The 17402-nt window shown below is 38.6% G+C and overlaps 1 protein-coding gene across 4 annotated transcripts in view; it reads left to right on the top strand.

Annotated features, from left to right (window-relative positions):
- Positions 1–15008, top strand: part of NKCC (sodium potassium chloride cotransporter) — a 120543-nt gene extending 105535 nt beyond the window's left edge. For 2 of the 4 annotated variants that reach the window (XM_076688108.1, XM_034338705.2), the window contains exons 12-19: positions 2917–3158; positions 3883–4091; positions 6032–6152; positions 9935–10038; positions 10673–10787; positions 11626–11771; positions 11886–11997; positions 13027–15008. In XM_076688108.1, the coding sequence (XP_076544223.1) occupies positions 2917–3158; positions 3883–4091; positions 6032–6152; positions 9935–10038; positions 10673–10787; positions 11626–11771; positions 11886–11997; positions 13027–13162 (1185 nt within the window). In that variant the 3' untranslated portion in view covers positions 13163–15008. Of the gene's footprint in view, positions 1–2916; positions 3159–3882; positions 4092–6031; positions 6153–9934; positions 10039–10655; positions 10789–11625; positions 11772–11885; positions 11998–13026 lie in introns of those variants that run through there. The other 2 variants (XM_076688107.1, XM_076688109.1) reach the window with 2 other exon arrangements.
- Positions 15009–17402: the final 2394 nt, after the last annotated feature.

Here is a 17402-nt window from a genome sequence, read left to right as displayed (position 1 = left end):
GGGGCACGACGAAGTTAAAGAAAATTTTAAGTAGCATTAATACTATATTAATTTTCCAAGGTACTAAACGAAAAGCATAAATTGCTAGAAAGCTTGTGATAAAATTATAAGATAATATTACAACATGAAATCGGCGATTATTACATATAACAATAAGTGGTTAACGAATAACTCAGATATACTTGTACAATATGTTGTGACTCTCTTGGTGGGTGCACTCTATACGATCTATACGATTATGGGTGACAATACTTCGTTGGGCGCCAGCCACTTCGTAGCAATCGGATGAAAAGGGGAAATGCGGGAGTGCTAGGGGTCTCATAATAGACGGGAGACTCGCGACTCGACCGTGGCCGGCCGTCGCAGGCTTCGCGGGGGAGTTCGCAAGGATAGGGAATGCAGGGACAAGGAATCTCGGGGGTAGAGGGCTCGAGGAAGTTCTTGCGTAACCGCGATCAAAGGGATCGAACGGGGAACAGGGGACCTTTGGGGTTCGAAAAGGGAATGAGGTGAATCGTGTGGAAGGTATCTGTTAACGTACCCAGAATTTACAATAAGGTAATAATAATAAGGGCTCACCAACATTGCTGGACACACGTGCACTCCCACACACTCAGTACTAATCGTTATAATACTCTAAATCGCTCTCAATATCTAAACGCCTGGAATATCGGAAATCAAAATTGTACGCTCGCTATCAAATTTCTAATGCTCGCTCGTCGCTATCGCAGCGACAGCGAGCCTGTCGTACGGAATTTTGAGGGGGGGGGATTGGGCCGTTAGGTCGGGTCAGAGGCTAATTGGTTAATGGATCGTTATCGATTAGGGATTGGTCGATGATCGGGGTCGATAAAGGGCTGATGCAGAGACTTATCGGCGTTGGGCTGCTTGGTGAGGTTCCTTTGAGCCTGGCGTAGAGGTGGCGCCACGGAGACGTATTGTAGCTTCTTTTGGCCGGGTTCCGCTAGTTGCAGGACGTTCTCTCCAGTGACACTCGCTCGGTCTGGGTCTTCGCCGGTCTTTGGAAACGGGGGATCTCCTGCTTGTCTTGTGCAGCTCGGTTGCTCCGGTCTTCGCTCAGGCACTTTTCCTCCAATACCGGTGGTTGGGGAAGGGTAGAGTTAAGGGGGTAGACCCGGCACGTGACCTCTCCGAGTCGGGACGTCGGTATTACAGCAGTTGTTTCGTTGGGCCTGGTGGAGCCACTTGCGTGGTCTGTTACTATCACTATCACTAATTTTGCCCTGCACAAAAGGGCCGGCACTTTTTGGGGGCTTTTCTGCCCCCTCGTTGTCCAACGAACCCTATCGTCCACGCGCGTATGGGGATGGGTTGGCAGCACTGCCAATCCCAAACCCCGCGCATTTTTTGAATTTTTGCTTTGTCTTACATTTTACGTGAGTTTATGACTCCATACTTTTACTTTTCTATACTCCATACTTTTTAGTCCATATGTTTGTGTGTGTGTTCCGTGTATGTGTGCGTGCGTGTGTACGTATGTGTATCGTTGCCAACACCACACGGTAACCCATCTATTGGCGAAACCGTGCCCACTTAGCTTGACTTCGGTGATATTACGGGTACCGGTATGGTCTAAGTCAGGCCTGTCCAAGTAGGGGAATCCACTCCTGGAACACATGTTTTAGGTCCCCTTCCAACGCTGCTCCTTCAAGTAAGATGGGAAGGTTCCGAATACCAAAGACGGTAGGAAAGACGGAGAGACGGTAGTCAGAACCGTCCCACCTTACTTGAAGGAGCAGCGTTGGAAGGGGACCAAAAACATGTGTTCCAGGAGTAATTTCCCCTACTTGGACAGGCCTGGTCTAAGTGGTTAAGGCCGTTGACGCGTGGTCTGTTACGAACTTGAAAGGTATAATTCTCAGCTAGTGTGCGCGTAACACGATCTAGGAAGGCAACAGCGCCTCAAATATTTTTACAAACACATTCAAACGCTCGTCAGAGGCATCGCGACGGTACATCTAAAGAACGAAAGCGAAACATTGGCGCGTATTAGAGTGAGATGTACGGTGATCATGCTATTCTTCTTTCAACCTAAATGATAGAACTGTCCCGCTCCGGTAAATTCTGACTGACTGAACGCGTGGATTTTATATAGCGCACCGTAGCACCCCTCGCTGCTGAAAAATATATGCCTACTCTGAAGAACCGAAGGAACGTGCAATCTGAGAATTATTTTAGAAAAAGTTATTAGCTTCTTTAAATAAATGTTTTTTCATTCATAAAAGCATACAGGGTGTGTTACACAATTGGGACTGATTATATCTTGAATTTGGTATGGGAGGGGGGATTACTAAACATCAACATAATTCCACTGAAACATGAGTTGACCGTACTGCACTGAACCTTCCTCTTTCGAATAAGCCCTCACCCAGCCCCAAATCTTATATAAGGACGAATACTCGAATCCCGTAAACCCCTGTTTAGGCCCATTTTTGCCGGTAATGTCAACGCGCTACTGTTACCCGTGTCTACCCCCTTAAGGGAAAAAGGCGACGCGGCGGTGCGGGGACAGGCGCGGTAGCTTAAAATGTTCATGGGGGGAGGGCACTCGTAACACCACGTTACAATGTTTATTTACAATATATGAACACGTTGACTGACACAGTAGGTAAAGTCATACCAAGAATGAACTAATTTTCTAAAATGATGCTTCAGTTCGTTATTTCAAATTATTAGTAAAATTTTACAGTAGTAATATTTACAACTGTTTTTTTAATTATTATCTGACCAAATTAAATTCGTAATGTTGGTTCTCAGTAATCATCGTTGCAACCAGCGTGTTTAGTGAAATTATCTGTAATAATAAAATTACGCTAATACAGTGTGTAGATAAGTCCAATTAGAATATAATTCTCTTCACAGCTGTTAATAATTTTGTTATTATCTTTTCTTCAGACTCGTCTGTCTTATCGTTTACGATCAGTACGATTAAGAAATGGCTATGCATGGTTACATCAACAACGTATCAAATCGTTTTACCATGTAGTGGAGGATTTGAATTTCGAACGAGGTGCATCAGCTCTAATGCAAGCAACTGGTGTCGGAAAGCTTGCACCAAACGTAGTTCTGATGGGATATAAAACGCATTGGTCCACTTGTAATCACAAGGATCTTCAAGAATATTTCAATGTTCTTCAGTAAGTGAATAAAAATCATAGTGGAATCAATCATCTATTTTAAAAGGATTATATTTAATAGGTCGATTACTGCAGTGAAAATAGTTATTTGTTATAACAAATATTGAAATTCTAATTCAGTGCTTGCCCCCTTGTGTGTGTGTGTATTGGGGGGGGGGGGGGGGGGGGGGGGCATAAATTTATCTCTGCAGCTGTCACTTAAACAATTTTCGGAGAGAATTTTCAAAGATTTTTCAGAGAATCTTTTTTTAAATTATCTTAGGGGATCAGTTCAAATAATTTTGAGAATCTTTAATTATCGCTCTAATTATTGAAAACATCTACAAACAGTTCATTTTTAGAATTTCAATTTGCTACCTCAGAAAAATTGAGAACAGAAGAGTGGATAATAAACACAACTTCAATTACACTAAGCACTCGATAATTTACTGCCATACAATTCCCTCTTAACAACAACTTACGTACTCCCTCTTTTGAATAACCAATAGAGGTATACATAGCTATGTATATCCAAAAAATCAATGAATTATGAAAAATGCACAAATGCCATTGACACTAAATAATTTCCCAGTCTATAGAAATACTTGCCTATAGAGCCCCGGAAGCAGAGAATTATTGAACGGGAATTGTACCAAATAACAATTACTGCGGTCATAATGTGAAACACTGAATAAATTGCAAATACTTATTTAATTTTGATAATGAAATTTTCGATTGATTACAGTAATGCATTTGACCAGAAATTGGCCGTAGCGATGTTGCGAATTGCAGAAGGTTTAGACTGCTCTGAAGTCTCAACCGCAAATGGCGACGATGAACACGGTACTTTAGCACAGAGTAGCTACGATTTAACAGGAAATACTCTGATGCATGTCGATAGCAATTTGTCCATGTCTAGTCAGATTCCAAGAGTTCAGAGTGTACCAACAATGGGTATTTATCATTTTATTTATACAAATATATTTTATACAGAAAAAAATTGGCACGACGAAATTATTTCACTAATTACTATTAAATCTCCGAAAATTAAAAAAAACTCAAAAGCTGAAAAAAATATCAAATCTTTAATTAAAATGCAGAAACAGAAAGTAAATTAAATTACTATTTATTTATTCATACATCATCCATACATTAGTTATGTTTTCGGATTCAAATATTCGTAGCATAGACTTAATCTTATTAGTACTAATAACCTTATATAATTATACATCCTTAAGTACATAAAAATACAACGTGCAACCATCAGCTCAGTATCCAAGCATCTTCTATATGGAGATTTCCTTCCCGTAAATTCTACCATATTCACATGCTTCGTGGATTGGACTATCCTGTAACATCTCTTCAATCTTCTCTTCCAGTCCTTTTCTCACCCCTAGTCCGTTGAGCAATTTTAACGTCTCTCCCTCTACTCTCTCTCTTTCTCTCATTCTTTCATACATCCACAAGTGTCTTGCGAGATCTTCCGCCGTGGAGACAGAAAGTATTAACTGATTAAAAAAAAAAAAACTAATATATAATATATAATATAATAATATAACAAAATAAGAAACAATATCTCCCTATTAGAATTTTATCAGGTAAAATTTATTTCTCGCTTCACCTTAATACACGTATGTATTTAATGTTAATTCACTACTGGTACGGTTAAATTACGGGTTATATTTTTTGTGACGAGTTTCATAAATAGCTCAAATATTGATTTATCATAATATCAGTGAAAATAAATGATTAAATTATAAACAAATAATTATCAAGTGTAGCGTAGTTATCTTAATAAATTACTTTTTTTTAACTTGTTTATATACATATATGAATTTGTCATTTATAATTATGGACATAGTTCCGAATTGCCCCTTGTGGGGGGAGGTACCCCAAATACAAAACGGTATCCACATCAGACCAGTAGTTTCGGAGATAATTAAAAACATTCGCGGAATACACAGAATTCTGCCTATACAGACATGACTAACCCAACCATCCCCGCTGTAGAAATCGTCGAGTGTCAAGTAGCTGATGACACAGTAGGGGGTCTCGACCTGAGTATCTATAGGGTGCCTCAGATAAAATAATTTCAATTTTTTAAAGTAATTATTCCTGTGTTTTAGGCCGGGGGAGGGGCAAAGCCCCTCCCCCGGCACCCCCGCCACGGAGAATATAACCTAACCTAACCTACTACGATTTGATATTCGTAGACGAACAAAGTGTCACCTTCTGTTCGTATATGTATAACTGGCAAATTCGCCTTACATATGCCTTACATTATTGGGTAAAATTCTGTGTAAAGTTGTATGCGAATATTTCGACAGCTTGTTATTTCCATTAAGAATAAAAATCATATTCGTATTCAGCATATCAAAACGAGTAAAACGACGAGATTAATGTAAACGTGAACCACAGTGTACAAAATAATGCGCTTTATACATATAGGACACTCTGTAGATACCCAGGTCGAGACCCCTACTGTGTTATCGGCTGGTTGACGCTTGACAACTACGGTTTCTACAGCGGGGATGGTTGTGTTAGTCACGTCTGTATAGGCAAAATTCTATGTATTCTGCGAAAGTTTTTTGTTAATATCTCCGGAACTACTGGTCTGATGTGGATTCCGTTGTATATTTGGGGTTTTCTCCCTCCCCCCCTCTCCCCCCTCCAAAGCCCATATCGATCGGCCACCGGGGCAATTCGGAACTACAGCCACAATTATATCAATTGTTGATTTAAATTTTTATTCTGCAACAAGTAATTTTTAAGATATTCGACAAAATATAGTTTGTACAATTGAGTTCAGAGATGTTGTACAATTTTGAAGCATAAAGCAGAGACACTCATTGCTGTATATTTGAATGCAAAGTATTAATGTTAATTTTGATCAGATGTTTCAGGCACTCAATACGTGTCTATCGATGGACCACAGATAATTAGGGATTCACCAACTCACGGAAGTGCTCGAGAACACCTGAAGCACAAACGGAAACATACGATCGAGAAATTAATGTAAGGATTAAGATTAGTTACATTTCATAATACAGGGTAAATCATTAGGGGAATTCTCGTGAAGGGATGATTGGTGAGGTCATTCTAAACAACTTTTTCCTTTGCCAAAATGTTGGTTAAGGCTTCGTTTTCGAGTTATTAACGAAAAACACTGGCCAATCAGAGCGCGCGTATAGCGCGGGCAGAACCACGAGAGTGTTGGGTATGCTTTACGTTTGAACCGTGGTCGTGATCAAGTGCATCGGCACCACATCAGTATAATAGGACTCGTTGGGCAAAAGTTTTATCGAATAATGAATAAAAAAAAAGAAAAGAATAATAGTATCGAATTATTGGTTGCTCATGAACAACGAATAAAGTAATGAATCGTTATTCATATAGAATGAATAAATCGAATTGATCCAACACTTTCTTTCGTTGTTTGATATGGACTGAAAAAATACTTTGTAGTCAATAAATATCCATATCAAACAACGAATAAAAGTGTTGGATCAATTCGATTTATTCATTCTATATGAATAACGATTCATTACTTTATTCATAAGCAACTAATAATTCGATACTATTATTCTTTTCTTTTTTTATTCATTATTTGATACAACTTTTGCCCAATGAGTCCTATTGTACCAACATGGTGCCGATGCATTTGATCACAACCGCGGTTCGAATGCAGAACATATCCAACACTTCAGTGGTTCAGCCCGCGCTCTACGCGCGCTCTGATTGACCAGTGTTTTTCGTTAATAATTCAAATACCGAGCAAATACAAAAAACTTGTTCAAACTCACCACAGCAACCCCCCTTTCCGGGTGTTACAGAAGTTAAGAGACATCCTGTACCTTTAACCACATCCCGAATATTGTATATCGTATTTTATAAGTTAAATTAGGTTCAAAGCTGTTTAAAACGGTCACCAAAAGGCGAACGGCAACATTTTTAAATCTTAACTTTTGAGTCGCCAAAAATCTTTCTCGTAAATATTATCTGCAAAATTTCAGTCAAATCCAATTTGACAGGTTTTCGGAAAAGCCCCCGGGTATCCATCACAGATCTATGAACAAGTCTCGCACACATAGAAGCCCCCCCACCCGAATTAACGAAACAAATATACAGGGTGTTCGGTAACTGGTGGTACAAGCGAAAAGGGGATGATTCTACATTAAAAAATCAGTTGAAAATATAGAATAAAATTTTGTCATTGTTTCAGGCTACGTTTTTGAGAAAATCGACTTCTTTCGCTGGGTACGCGCGCACTTGACATATCCATTAGGAATGTTCGTGTCAAAAATTTTCGAAACTGACTTGACGACACATCGCATTCAATGCCTTTTAAGCCGAGTATCCACCTGTATCAAACGTCCGTATCGTATCACCGTTCCGAACCCTTTCGAATAGGCAGACGTTGCCTCGTTGCATGCCACGGCGTGCTACGGCTCGGACAATATTTCTTCGTTTCTTGATAGAAACGGTTCGGCAATAGGACTGGGCCACTACAGGCGAGGAGTTTCGTTTTGCTGCGTGCCGTTCCAAAGGAACGGAGGCAACGGACCCATCCGAAAAATTTGTCGATTCTTTGCCGTTGCATCGAAGGAAAGGTTTATGCATTTGCACTTGACATAGCGTTTCGTACCGTCACTTGGGTTTCAATTTATTTGAAATCTTGCGGTATTATTGGATTCATTTCAAAATCGATGAAATTATTTATGAATTTAATCTAATTTAATTTAGACAAATTTTATCGTCTAAATATATTTAAACAGATCAATTATCTTCGGTGATACGCTGTACATAAAAGAGCAATGTTAATAAGAACCTCTGTGATTATTGAAAAAGGACAATGTTAATTTTCCAGAGATTTTTCCGTTGCCGAGTATCGAAAGTTCTATTGGGCTGTGATACGGAGGTGAAGGAACGGGCCGATCCGAAAATTGTCGGTTTCTTGCTGTTCAAAGGATAGGTTCGGAGACCACTTGAAACGTAAAAACAACATACCCAGGCGAAGGCCCGAAATGCTATGTCAAGTGGAAACATGACACTTGAGGCTCGAGATAATATGATCTGGAATCGGATATATCAGTGAGATAATACTAATGCAATGACTGAACTTTGTTATTTTTCATTTTTTTCTTATAAAACTTTTACCAAGATATTTGTGACGTTTTTCTGATTAAAATGATACCAAACACGATATGGTTAGGACAATTACAATAAAGAAACAGCATGCAGGAAATCGAAACTTCTCGCCTATAGGAGTTTCTTTCAAGAAACGAAGAAATATTGTCCGAGCAGTAGCACGCCGTGGCATGCAACGAGGCAACGTCTGCCTATTCAAAAGGGTTCGGAACGGTGATACGATACGGGCGTTTGATACAGGTGGATACTCGGCTTTAGAGTGCTGGTTATGATGCAAAAAGAAATTTCGAAAATTTTAGTTCCCTGTGTCTCCAGAATTCGATTGAAAATTTGAAAAACCGTAAGAATAGGCAACCCGCACGACAGGTCTTTACTGTACCACCCAAAATCCCTTAAATGTGTGCAATTTTGGCTATTCCGGGAGCGCTGTTGCGTATGTGTCAACCCTTTCCATCACCGGAGTACACTTCTAAATGACCAAAAACAGTCACCTGGGCTTACCTCACGTTTCGAGTTTGCATGGAAAAGACCTGTCGTGCGGGTTGCCTATTCTAGCAGTTTTTCGAATTTTCAATCGAATTCTGGAGACACAGGAAATTAAAATTTTCGAAATTTCTTTTTTGCATCATAACCAACACCCTAAAGGGCATTGAGTGCCATATGTCGTCAAGTCAATTTTGAAAATTTTTGAAAGACGAACGCGCCTAATTTCTACATATAGTGTATAGCGATAAAGATAGGATAGTAAGGTAATAGGTAAGATTAACATTTCCGTGACCTTGGATGTGTTGATCAACAGAAACTTCAATCGAGGCAACGAACTACACTGAGATCCGTTATAACGAGACATGATCAAATGCACACGTACCCGGTGAAAATTAAAAGTCGATTTTTGCGAAAACAAAGCCTCATATGAAAAAATTTTATTCTATATTTTCGACTTATTTTTCCATGTAGGATCACCCTCTTTTCACTTGTACCAGCAATTATCGAATACCTTGTGTATTCAGATTCTGTTTCTTCTGGGACTTCTAATCTCGAAAATCTTTATGTAGTATACCTGTTTCTACGGATACTCGACAATTTGACGCGATGGTAAATTGAGATATTAATTCTTGTAAATCGGCTTTACTTATGAAAGCATTATATCAGTAATAAATATAAATGTAATAAAAAAATTCATAAAAAAAAACGTCAAAAGTAAACACAAACAATGCAACGGAGATACTTCAAAACCAATATCTCAAATCTGAATTTGTTGACTCGACGCAACTGTTTATGATATTATCCTGCGTCTTGCCGTTAAATATTATAAATTTTAGATAAATATATAATATTACATAGTTTTAATTATAAGTTGATAGTGTATAATATTTTATTTTCAAAGAAAATAAGTTGTTTTTTAAAGACAGTATGCGGTTTCGTCCACGCGTCAATTTGATGCTTGTCGTAGAGATAGTTACATAAGAAATGTACGTAATCTATTGTTAAAATACTTCTTCTTTTAACTCCTATTCCTCTTTTTTAAACGTATTATTCTCTTAATAATTATATAATGATACATTTAACTTCTTCAATAATTATGATTACATTTACATATGTATACTAATATTCAATCAAACATATTTAAATATATTTTGCTTTTATAGGGAAAAACGACACGCAATGACAGCTGTTCCTGAACGTTTAGCTATTTTCCAGAAGAAACATAAAACTGGTACTATTGACGTATGGTGGTTATATGATGATGGAGGTAATTCATAAAATATTTACAATCGTCTGCGAATAATTGGGATGCTTATCAATCAAAACTGATGGTACTTAATCAAAAAACTTCACTTCATTTTAAATATTAATAATTGTAAATCATTTTTTATTAGGCTGATTTTTTATTAATTATGTTATTAAACAAAAAGCATTTGTCATAGATTTCAATATGAATTTCAAATAAATAATCATAACTTGATACTGACCAACTTTTTTTCTAATATTTAAAAATTAAAGTCAGGTATCTAACTTTAAAATATCATCAGTAATGCAAATAATATTATACGCGTAGACTATTTGAAATATTAAAAATACATGTTAAATGTAAGCTAAATATAAAAAAGTAAAATAAAATATTCCGAAGGTAAAAAGTGTATAAAATTTGCATCATGCAATAACACTTTTCAACACATTTTTAGAAGAAAATATATTTGCATAAATATGCACAGTCTAATAATATTATTTGCAAAGAAAGATACTTTTAAACATTGAAATGTTATATTATATAAATTTTTATTGTTTTATTTTCAAACATTTACATTTAATATCCCAATTGTTTGCACTTTAATTATTCAAGAATATAGGCTCATTTGTAAGTGGCAGAAATTTGTATTCGACAGGTTTGACGATTCTTTTACCATATATTATCAGTACACGTTCAAACTGGGAGCATTGTAAAATGAGAATCTTCGCACTGGCGAATCATAAACAGGACATTGTGGCACAAGAAAAAGAGTAAGTATTAATTCTCGGATGGCGGACCATGGAGAAATCCCTAATTTTAATTAAATTTTGTATTTCATATTATCTTTATCTTCTAAATTTTATACTGTTTCTTTGAAAATTATTCGTCCAATATATAAGATGTTGTTGTTTAAAAATTATACATTTAACTTTAGTTTTATATCCTTGTATATGATTTGTAAGTTTGGAACTCGATTGACCTAGACTCTGCTGTTCAGGGTTAAACAAACATTATTAAACAAAATTTTTTATTTTAAATCAAGGTCTTCAAGTATTTTAAGATAGATATGTACTGTGCACCGATGACAAGATGTCCCATGAGAAGCACGCATTTGCATTTGTCTCATGGGACATCTTGTCATCGGTGCACTGTACTTGGGAGTAAAATTCGCGTGAGAAGCTGTCAATAGTATTTGTTGCAAATAGACACGAAAAGTTACTCCCAACTGATTAATTTGTAGTTAGTTATATAGCACGGCATCCATTTGTAAGCAGTACTATGGAAAGTGACTAATAACCGGCTGAAAATAACTTAGCACAGCGTCCACTTGTTATCGATAGCTTCTCTCATTCATATGAACACCTACCCTTAGAATTTTCGAATTTTAGGACTTTAGTATTTTAGAATTTCAGATCTTTGGTATCTTACAATTTTTAAATGGTGAAGGCATATTCCACAGTTTTTTGGGGGGTGAGGCACCTGGATTTCTAACCAGCTACGCCAATGTATTATGTTTGATCGTTCTATTTTCAAATTTGCAATTCCCAATAGTAAAATTTAAAATATCAACACAATTTTACTGTAGATAATTATTTTTGCAATTTCTAGGATGGCCGAGATAATGGCGAAATTCAGAATAAAATATACCAGCTTAAAAATGGTAGATGATATCAGTGTTCAACCAAAGCAGGAAACACAAGATTTATTTGATAAACTTATATCTGATTTCCGAAAAAACGATTCTGCTGATACAGGTAAAATAATAAAACACATTTTTTAATTTCAAGCTCAAAACTATTAACTAATAATTAGTTTTAAGTAAGTTTCAATATAAATTTGTTATATTGATGCTTAACTTTTTATTATAGATTGCTGTGTGACGGATCTTGAACTTCAAACGTTAAAAGACAAAACACACAGACAGTTGAGATTGAGAGAACTATTACTAGAAAACTCCAGTCAGTCTACATTGGTTGTAATGTATGTATTTATATTTATGTAAACAATTAGTGCTATTTTAATTATTTCTTTTTCTATGATACTTTTATAATCTTCTATTTCTATAATATTTACTAATGTTTATCTCACAAAACTCTTCTACAAAAAAAGTATCTGTAGAATTTCAAAAAGAAAATTAAAAAAAGATAAATTTGTTTTTTATAAGGAAAGTTAAAACTTATTTTAGGGTCAACAGGGGTGACACTAGTACCAGTGCCGGCGTTGGGGGGGGGGGGGGGGGGGGTCTCCCCGATAATCGTCCAGGGCGCTAGATCTGTAGGGGGCGCCGCAGCCCGGTGTTCCTAGTATGCGAATATATCGATATTTTTTCATTGTCTCTTCTCTCTATCTACATCTCATATATGTATAATACATATATGCTATGTATGCTGCGACATTTATGTCTACATCTTCCCTGACGCGTTTTTTACCTATATACATATATTTTAATGCGCGCCACGATAATCTTGCCCAGGGCGCCAATATTGCTAAAACCGGCACTGACTAGCACCTCTATCGAAATAGCAGTGAAACACGAAAAAGTAATTCACTTTATTCGGACAAAATTCTGAGAAAGACGCGTAATGATTATGATAATGATATTTAAGAGAAATATACCGAACGTAGTACAAAACACTTTTGGGAAAACTATACAAAAGTTTCTTCTCTAAAAACATGCTTTGTATAAGGTTTAAAAGTCCAAATTGCAAAATCGGGCTCTGTACACCGCTGTACAATTGTACAAAGAATATTTCTAAAAATGAATCGTAGGAAAATATTGTTATTTCACTTCAAAATCTTTGAACTGCGTCATCGCTAAATTAGAGCTGTTTTATGACAGCATGGCTATATAACTAATCGCGCTGTCCTTATCTTTCTGTACATGAGAGTCAAGAATCGTCCGGAGTTTCTCAGTTTTTCCATAGCTTCTGTTGATTTTTAATTTATTTAAGCTTGATAGTAGTGAAATAACAATTTAAAAAACAAACATCATGAATTTTTAAATTACAGGTCACTACCAATGCCACGAAAGGGTGCAGTATCAGCTCCGCTTTACATGGCATGGCTGGAAGCTCTAACTAAAGACATGCCACCGACTCTTTTAATACGTGGAAACCACACGTCTGTGTTGACGTTCTACTCGTAGTTCGCCGATCTTACTGCAAACAATAATATAATTTTTAGAATCTAAAGAAATTTACGTTATAAAACGTCATGTGGAAAGGTTAACGCAAAATGGCGAAGACATTTTCTAATGTGAACAGACAGTATTCGGTATATTCATGCCAAAAATTAGTTAGATACTATCACCTTTCTTTTTATACAGTATTTACCAACGTCGAGCCCAGTGGTACTTAATGACGAGATTATTTTAACGTAGAAAGACAACAATATAGGTACTTACTTCAATAAATGATAATATCGTAAAGATACTTACGGGGCTTTAAAGTACACTGTTAAAGTATATAGTAAAAGCTTTTTGAAAGCGTGCTGTTTTTTTTCTTTTTAATTAGTAATACAGTAGATTCTCGTTATATTGCCGCAAACAGAGTGGTAGGGGCGAAAAACTTTTGGCAGTATAGTGATAGTCCACTGTAACTGACACCTTAAGAGTGACTTTTGCAGACATATTGTAAACAAAATAGTGTACAATTCCACTTAAATACACACTTTAGTTTTTTATTAAATGTGGTAAATTTCTTAAGTATGTGTTAAGTTTAGTGACATATATAATAAATTTATTTAATTATAATATAATACAATATTAACACTTTGAAGTAATTATGTAACAGCAAATTTATTCAACAAACCAACAGATATCTTTTAATTCTCATAGAAAATATACAGAGTATTTTAAAAAGATTGTAATCATGAAAATTGCAGATTTGCCATGCCAAAATCAATAAGAAGAATCTTTCACTATAATATTTTTGGCGAACTTGTAGAAAAGCTACTCCCCTTTCGATTTCAATGATTTTTAAATATGTTGTAAACTTTGATATTTTAAGCAACTTTTTCCCAATAAGCTATATGTTGGACTTGATTAGTTTGCGAGATATTCATGAAAGCATATTGTTACTACTACAGCGAATTCTGCCTATACATATGCGCCCGCGGTCGTGTGTGCGCCGGCTCTCTTGCCTACTGTTTCTGGTCTTTCCTATTCATACAACGGGTGAACTGAAAAATCAAATTATAACATTCGACTCGCGCGGTCGAATATTAATATCACCTAACCTAACCCTTTTTTTTACGTGGAGGAAATCTTCGGGGTATAGTTCCGAATAGCCCCGGCGGAGGGGGTCAAGTATCAAACGGTATCCACATCAGACCAGTAGTTTCGGAGATATTAATTAAAAACTTTCGCAGAATACATAGAATTCTGCCTATACAGACATGACTAACACAACCATCCCCGCTGTAGAAATCGTGGTCGTCGAGTGTCAAGTAGCCGATGACACAGTAGGGAGCTTCGACTATCTATAGGGTGTCTCATTCAGTTGTGATCATTGTACCATTGTATTTAAAGTAATTATTCTTGTGTTTTAGGCTTTGCCCCTCCCCGGCACCCCCGCCACGGAGAATATAACCTAACCTAACCTAACCTACTACGGTTTGATATTCGTAGACGAACAAAGTGTTACCTTCTGTTCATATATGTATAACTGGCAAATTCGCCTTACATATGCCTTACATTATTGGGTAAAATTCTGTGTAAAGTTGTTTGCGAATATTTCGACAGCTTGTTATTTCCATTAAAAACAAAAATCATATTCGTATTCAGCATATCAAAACGAGTAAAACGACGAGATTAATGTAAACGTGAACCACAGTTTACAAAATAATGCGCTTTATATATATACGACACCCTGTAGATACCCAGGTCGAGACCCCGTACTGTGCCATCGACTGCTTGACGCTTGACGACCACGGTTTCTACAGCGGGGATGGTTGTGTTAGTCATGTCTGTATAGGCAAAATTCTATGTATTCTGCGAAAGTTTTTCATTAATATCTCCGGAACTACTGGTCTGATGTGGATACCGTTTGATATTTGGGGTTTTCTCCCTCCCCCCTCTCCCCCCTCCAAAGCCCATGTCGATCAGCCACCGGGGCTATTCGGAACTACAGCCAATCTTCGAAAAGACACCTCCAGCCCCACTGGAGAGGAGCCGGAAGTAGTGTGGGATTTTTACCCACTAAAACCTCCACGATGACCTGCACTGGGGCTATAGGGAGGGTTCCTGGACCTCTGACGAACACGCCGGGACCCTCCCATCCATGGCCCCATCTCGGGGGAGGGTCTAACCTTTGACCCTCCCCCTACACCTTTTTTTTATCGTGGAGAAATCTTACATAAGACCACCGTCCCCTGGGGGAGGGCGGCAGGGGAATGTCAGATTCCTACTGACTAAAACCCCACGGCGCCCTCCTCTGGCATTCAGGGGAGGCTCCGGGATCTGAGTGATATAACTCCGGAACCTCCCCCGCCGCACGCTAAAAACGCCCTTCACCGGGCGGAGTCAGTTTTCATCGCGAGGGACTGCGTGCAATAGAGGCCGGGCCCCCCAGCCCGTACCGCCAGAAGTCCCCGCGCCTCAATCTCCCCACAGGCTTCGGGGAGGAGCAACCCCCCGCTCGCTCGCAAGGAAGACCGAGCGCTTGTCACCGCTCCGCCGGGTTCCGGTGCCGGCTGCACCACGGGTCCGCGTGCAATGGCGCCCTGGCAGGGCGCCTGCAGCCCGCCAAGTCGTTCCCCTGTGGGCTGCGATGAGCCGTGGCCGGCCACCCTCCAGGGGGACTCCCTCGGCCCCGCTGCACCCCTCCCCCTCCGAGGGGAGGCCAGCGCTACTCCCCACGTGGGAGGGATTACCACACTCCTCCCGGAGTCACCCGGCCCCCCAGGGGCGGACGGAGAAGGGCCCCCGATTGAGAACGAGTTCACCACCCGTCCGACCGGGGTCCGGGCTCCTTTCGTCCGAGGCGGCAGGGTACACCACAACCCCTTCCACCCCAAAAGGCCACCCACCCTCCCCTACACCTAACCTAACCTAACCTAGACGTATAAATAACAAAAAAAAATAAAATACTGTCAACATTAGTACGGACGACAGACAATCTTGAGGTGCACATTGACGATGAGTTGCGTTAATTCTGTCGCGGCGTGTGACTCTCACACATATTTACGGCGCCAGTCGATTGGCTGCAGTCCCTGCTTCGCGTACCCCTGGCCAATCGGCTCTCCGGCGTGAATACGTGTTAGTGTCACACGCCGCGACAGAATCAACGCAACTCAGCGTACAATGATTAATACCAATGTTGACGGAATATAAGATAATTATTGAGATTAGGTTACACCTCACAGATTTTGATGAAACTTAAATATGTTGTAAAATTAGACATTTTAAACAACTTTTTCTTATACATATAACTGCCGCTCGGCCTTAGTTTTCGAGATATTTTCGAAAAACTGTTCAAACTAACACATTGAATTCTGGCCATCCGTGTGTGTCCGTGACAACGTACGCATTAGTATGGGATTGCCGCTTTTTTACTGTTTTTGCAGGCAGCAGCACGGCGACCGACATCAATGTATATACATATATTACGAATGGGCTTAAAAATTAAATTTAACTAATTTTCATGATTTTGAATCTCAATATGTGTGTCTGGTCGCCGTCAGGCGACCAGAATATCACTTTACCCTAACCTAACTTAATTCATTGATTAGTTAGAGTAGATTGGGTTAGGTTAAGCTATATTAAATTCCCAGCTGCCATCATAGCTACGATACATTGAAATCATGAATGCAGAAGTACACAAGGTATATATTGGTCATCGGTCGTCGTGCTGTTGCCTGCAGAAACAGTAGAAAAGCGGCGATCCCATACTAATGCATACGTTGTCACGGACGCACACGGATGGCCAGAATTCAATGCGCTAGTTTCGACAGTTTTTCGAAAGTATCTCGAAAACTAAGGCCGAGCGGCGGTTATATGTATAGGAAAAAGTTGTTCAAAATGTTGAGTTTTACAATATATTTAAATTTCATCAAAATCAGTGAGGTGTAACCTAATCTCAATAATTACCGAATATAATTTTTTTCTCGTTACTTATATGTCTACATTAGATTAGGTCAGATCACATTAATATTCCGGCCATCTAAAGGCGGCCGGCCACGTAAGTCCAATGTCAAAAGTATTGAAATTAGTAGTTAATTTTGAATTTTAGCTGACCCGTTATATGGACGGTAGCCAGGCCATGTGTTACTGTTGATAGAAACAGTAGATAAGCGAGGGTCGCTTGCCGACGCACACATAGCCGCAGACGTATACCGGGTGATCCTCTCGCTAGGGGACACAAAGGAACACTGGCGACAATGGACCT

This window comes from Osmia lignaria, chromosome 4 (assembly GCF_051020975.1).
Source record: "Osmia lignaria lignaria isolate PbOS001 chromosome 4, iyOsmLign1, whole genome shotgun sequence".
Taxonomy (NCBI): Eukaryota; Metazoa; Arthropoda; class Insecta; order Hymenoptera; family Megachilidae; genus Osmia; species Osmia lignaria.
The sequence above is the reverse complement of the archived record's forward strand: the minus strand, read 5'-3'. Positions and strand labels throughout refer to the sequence as shown.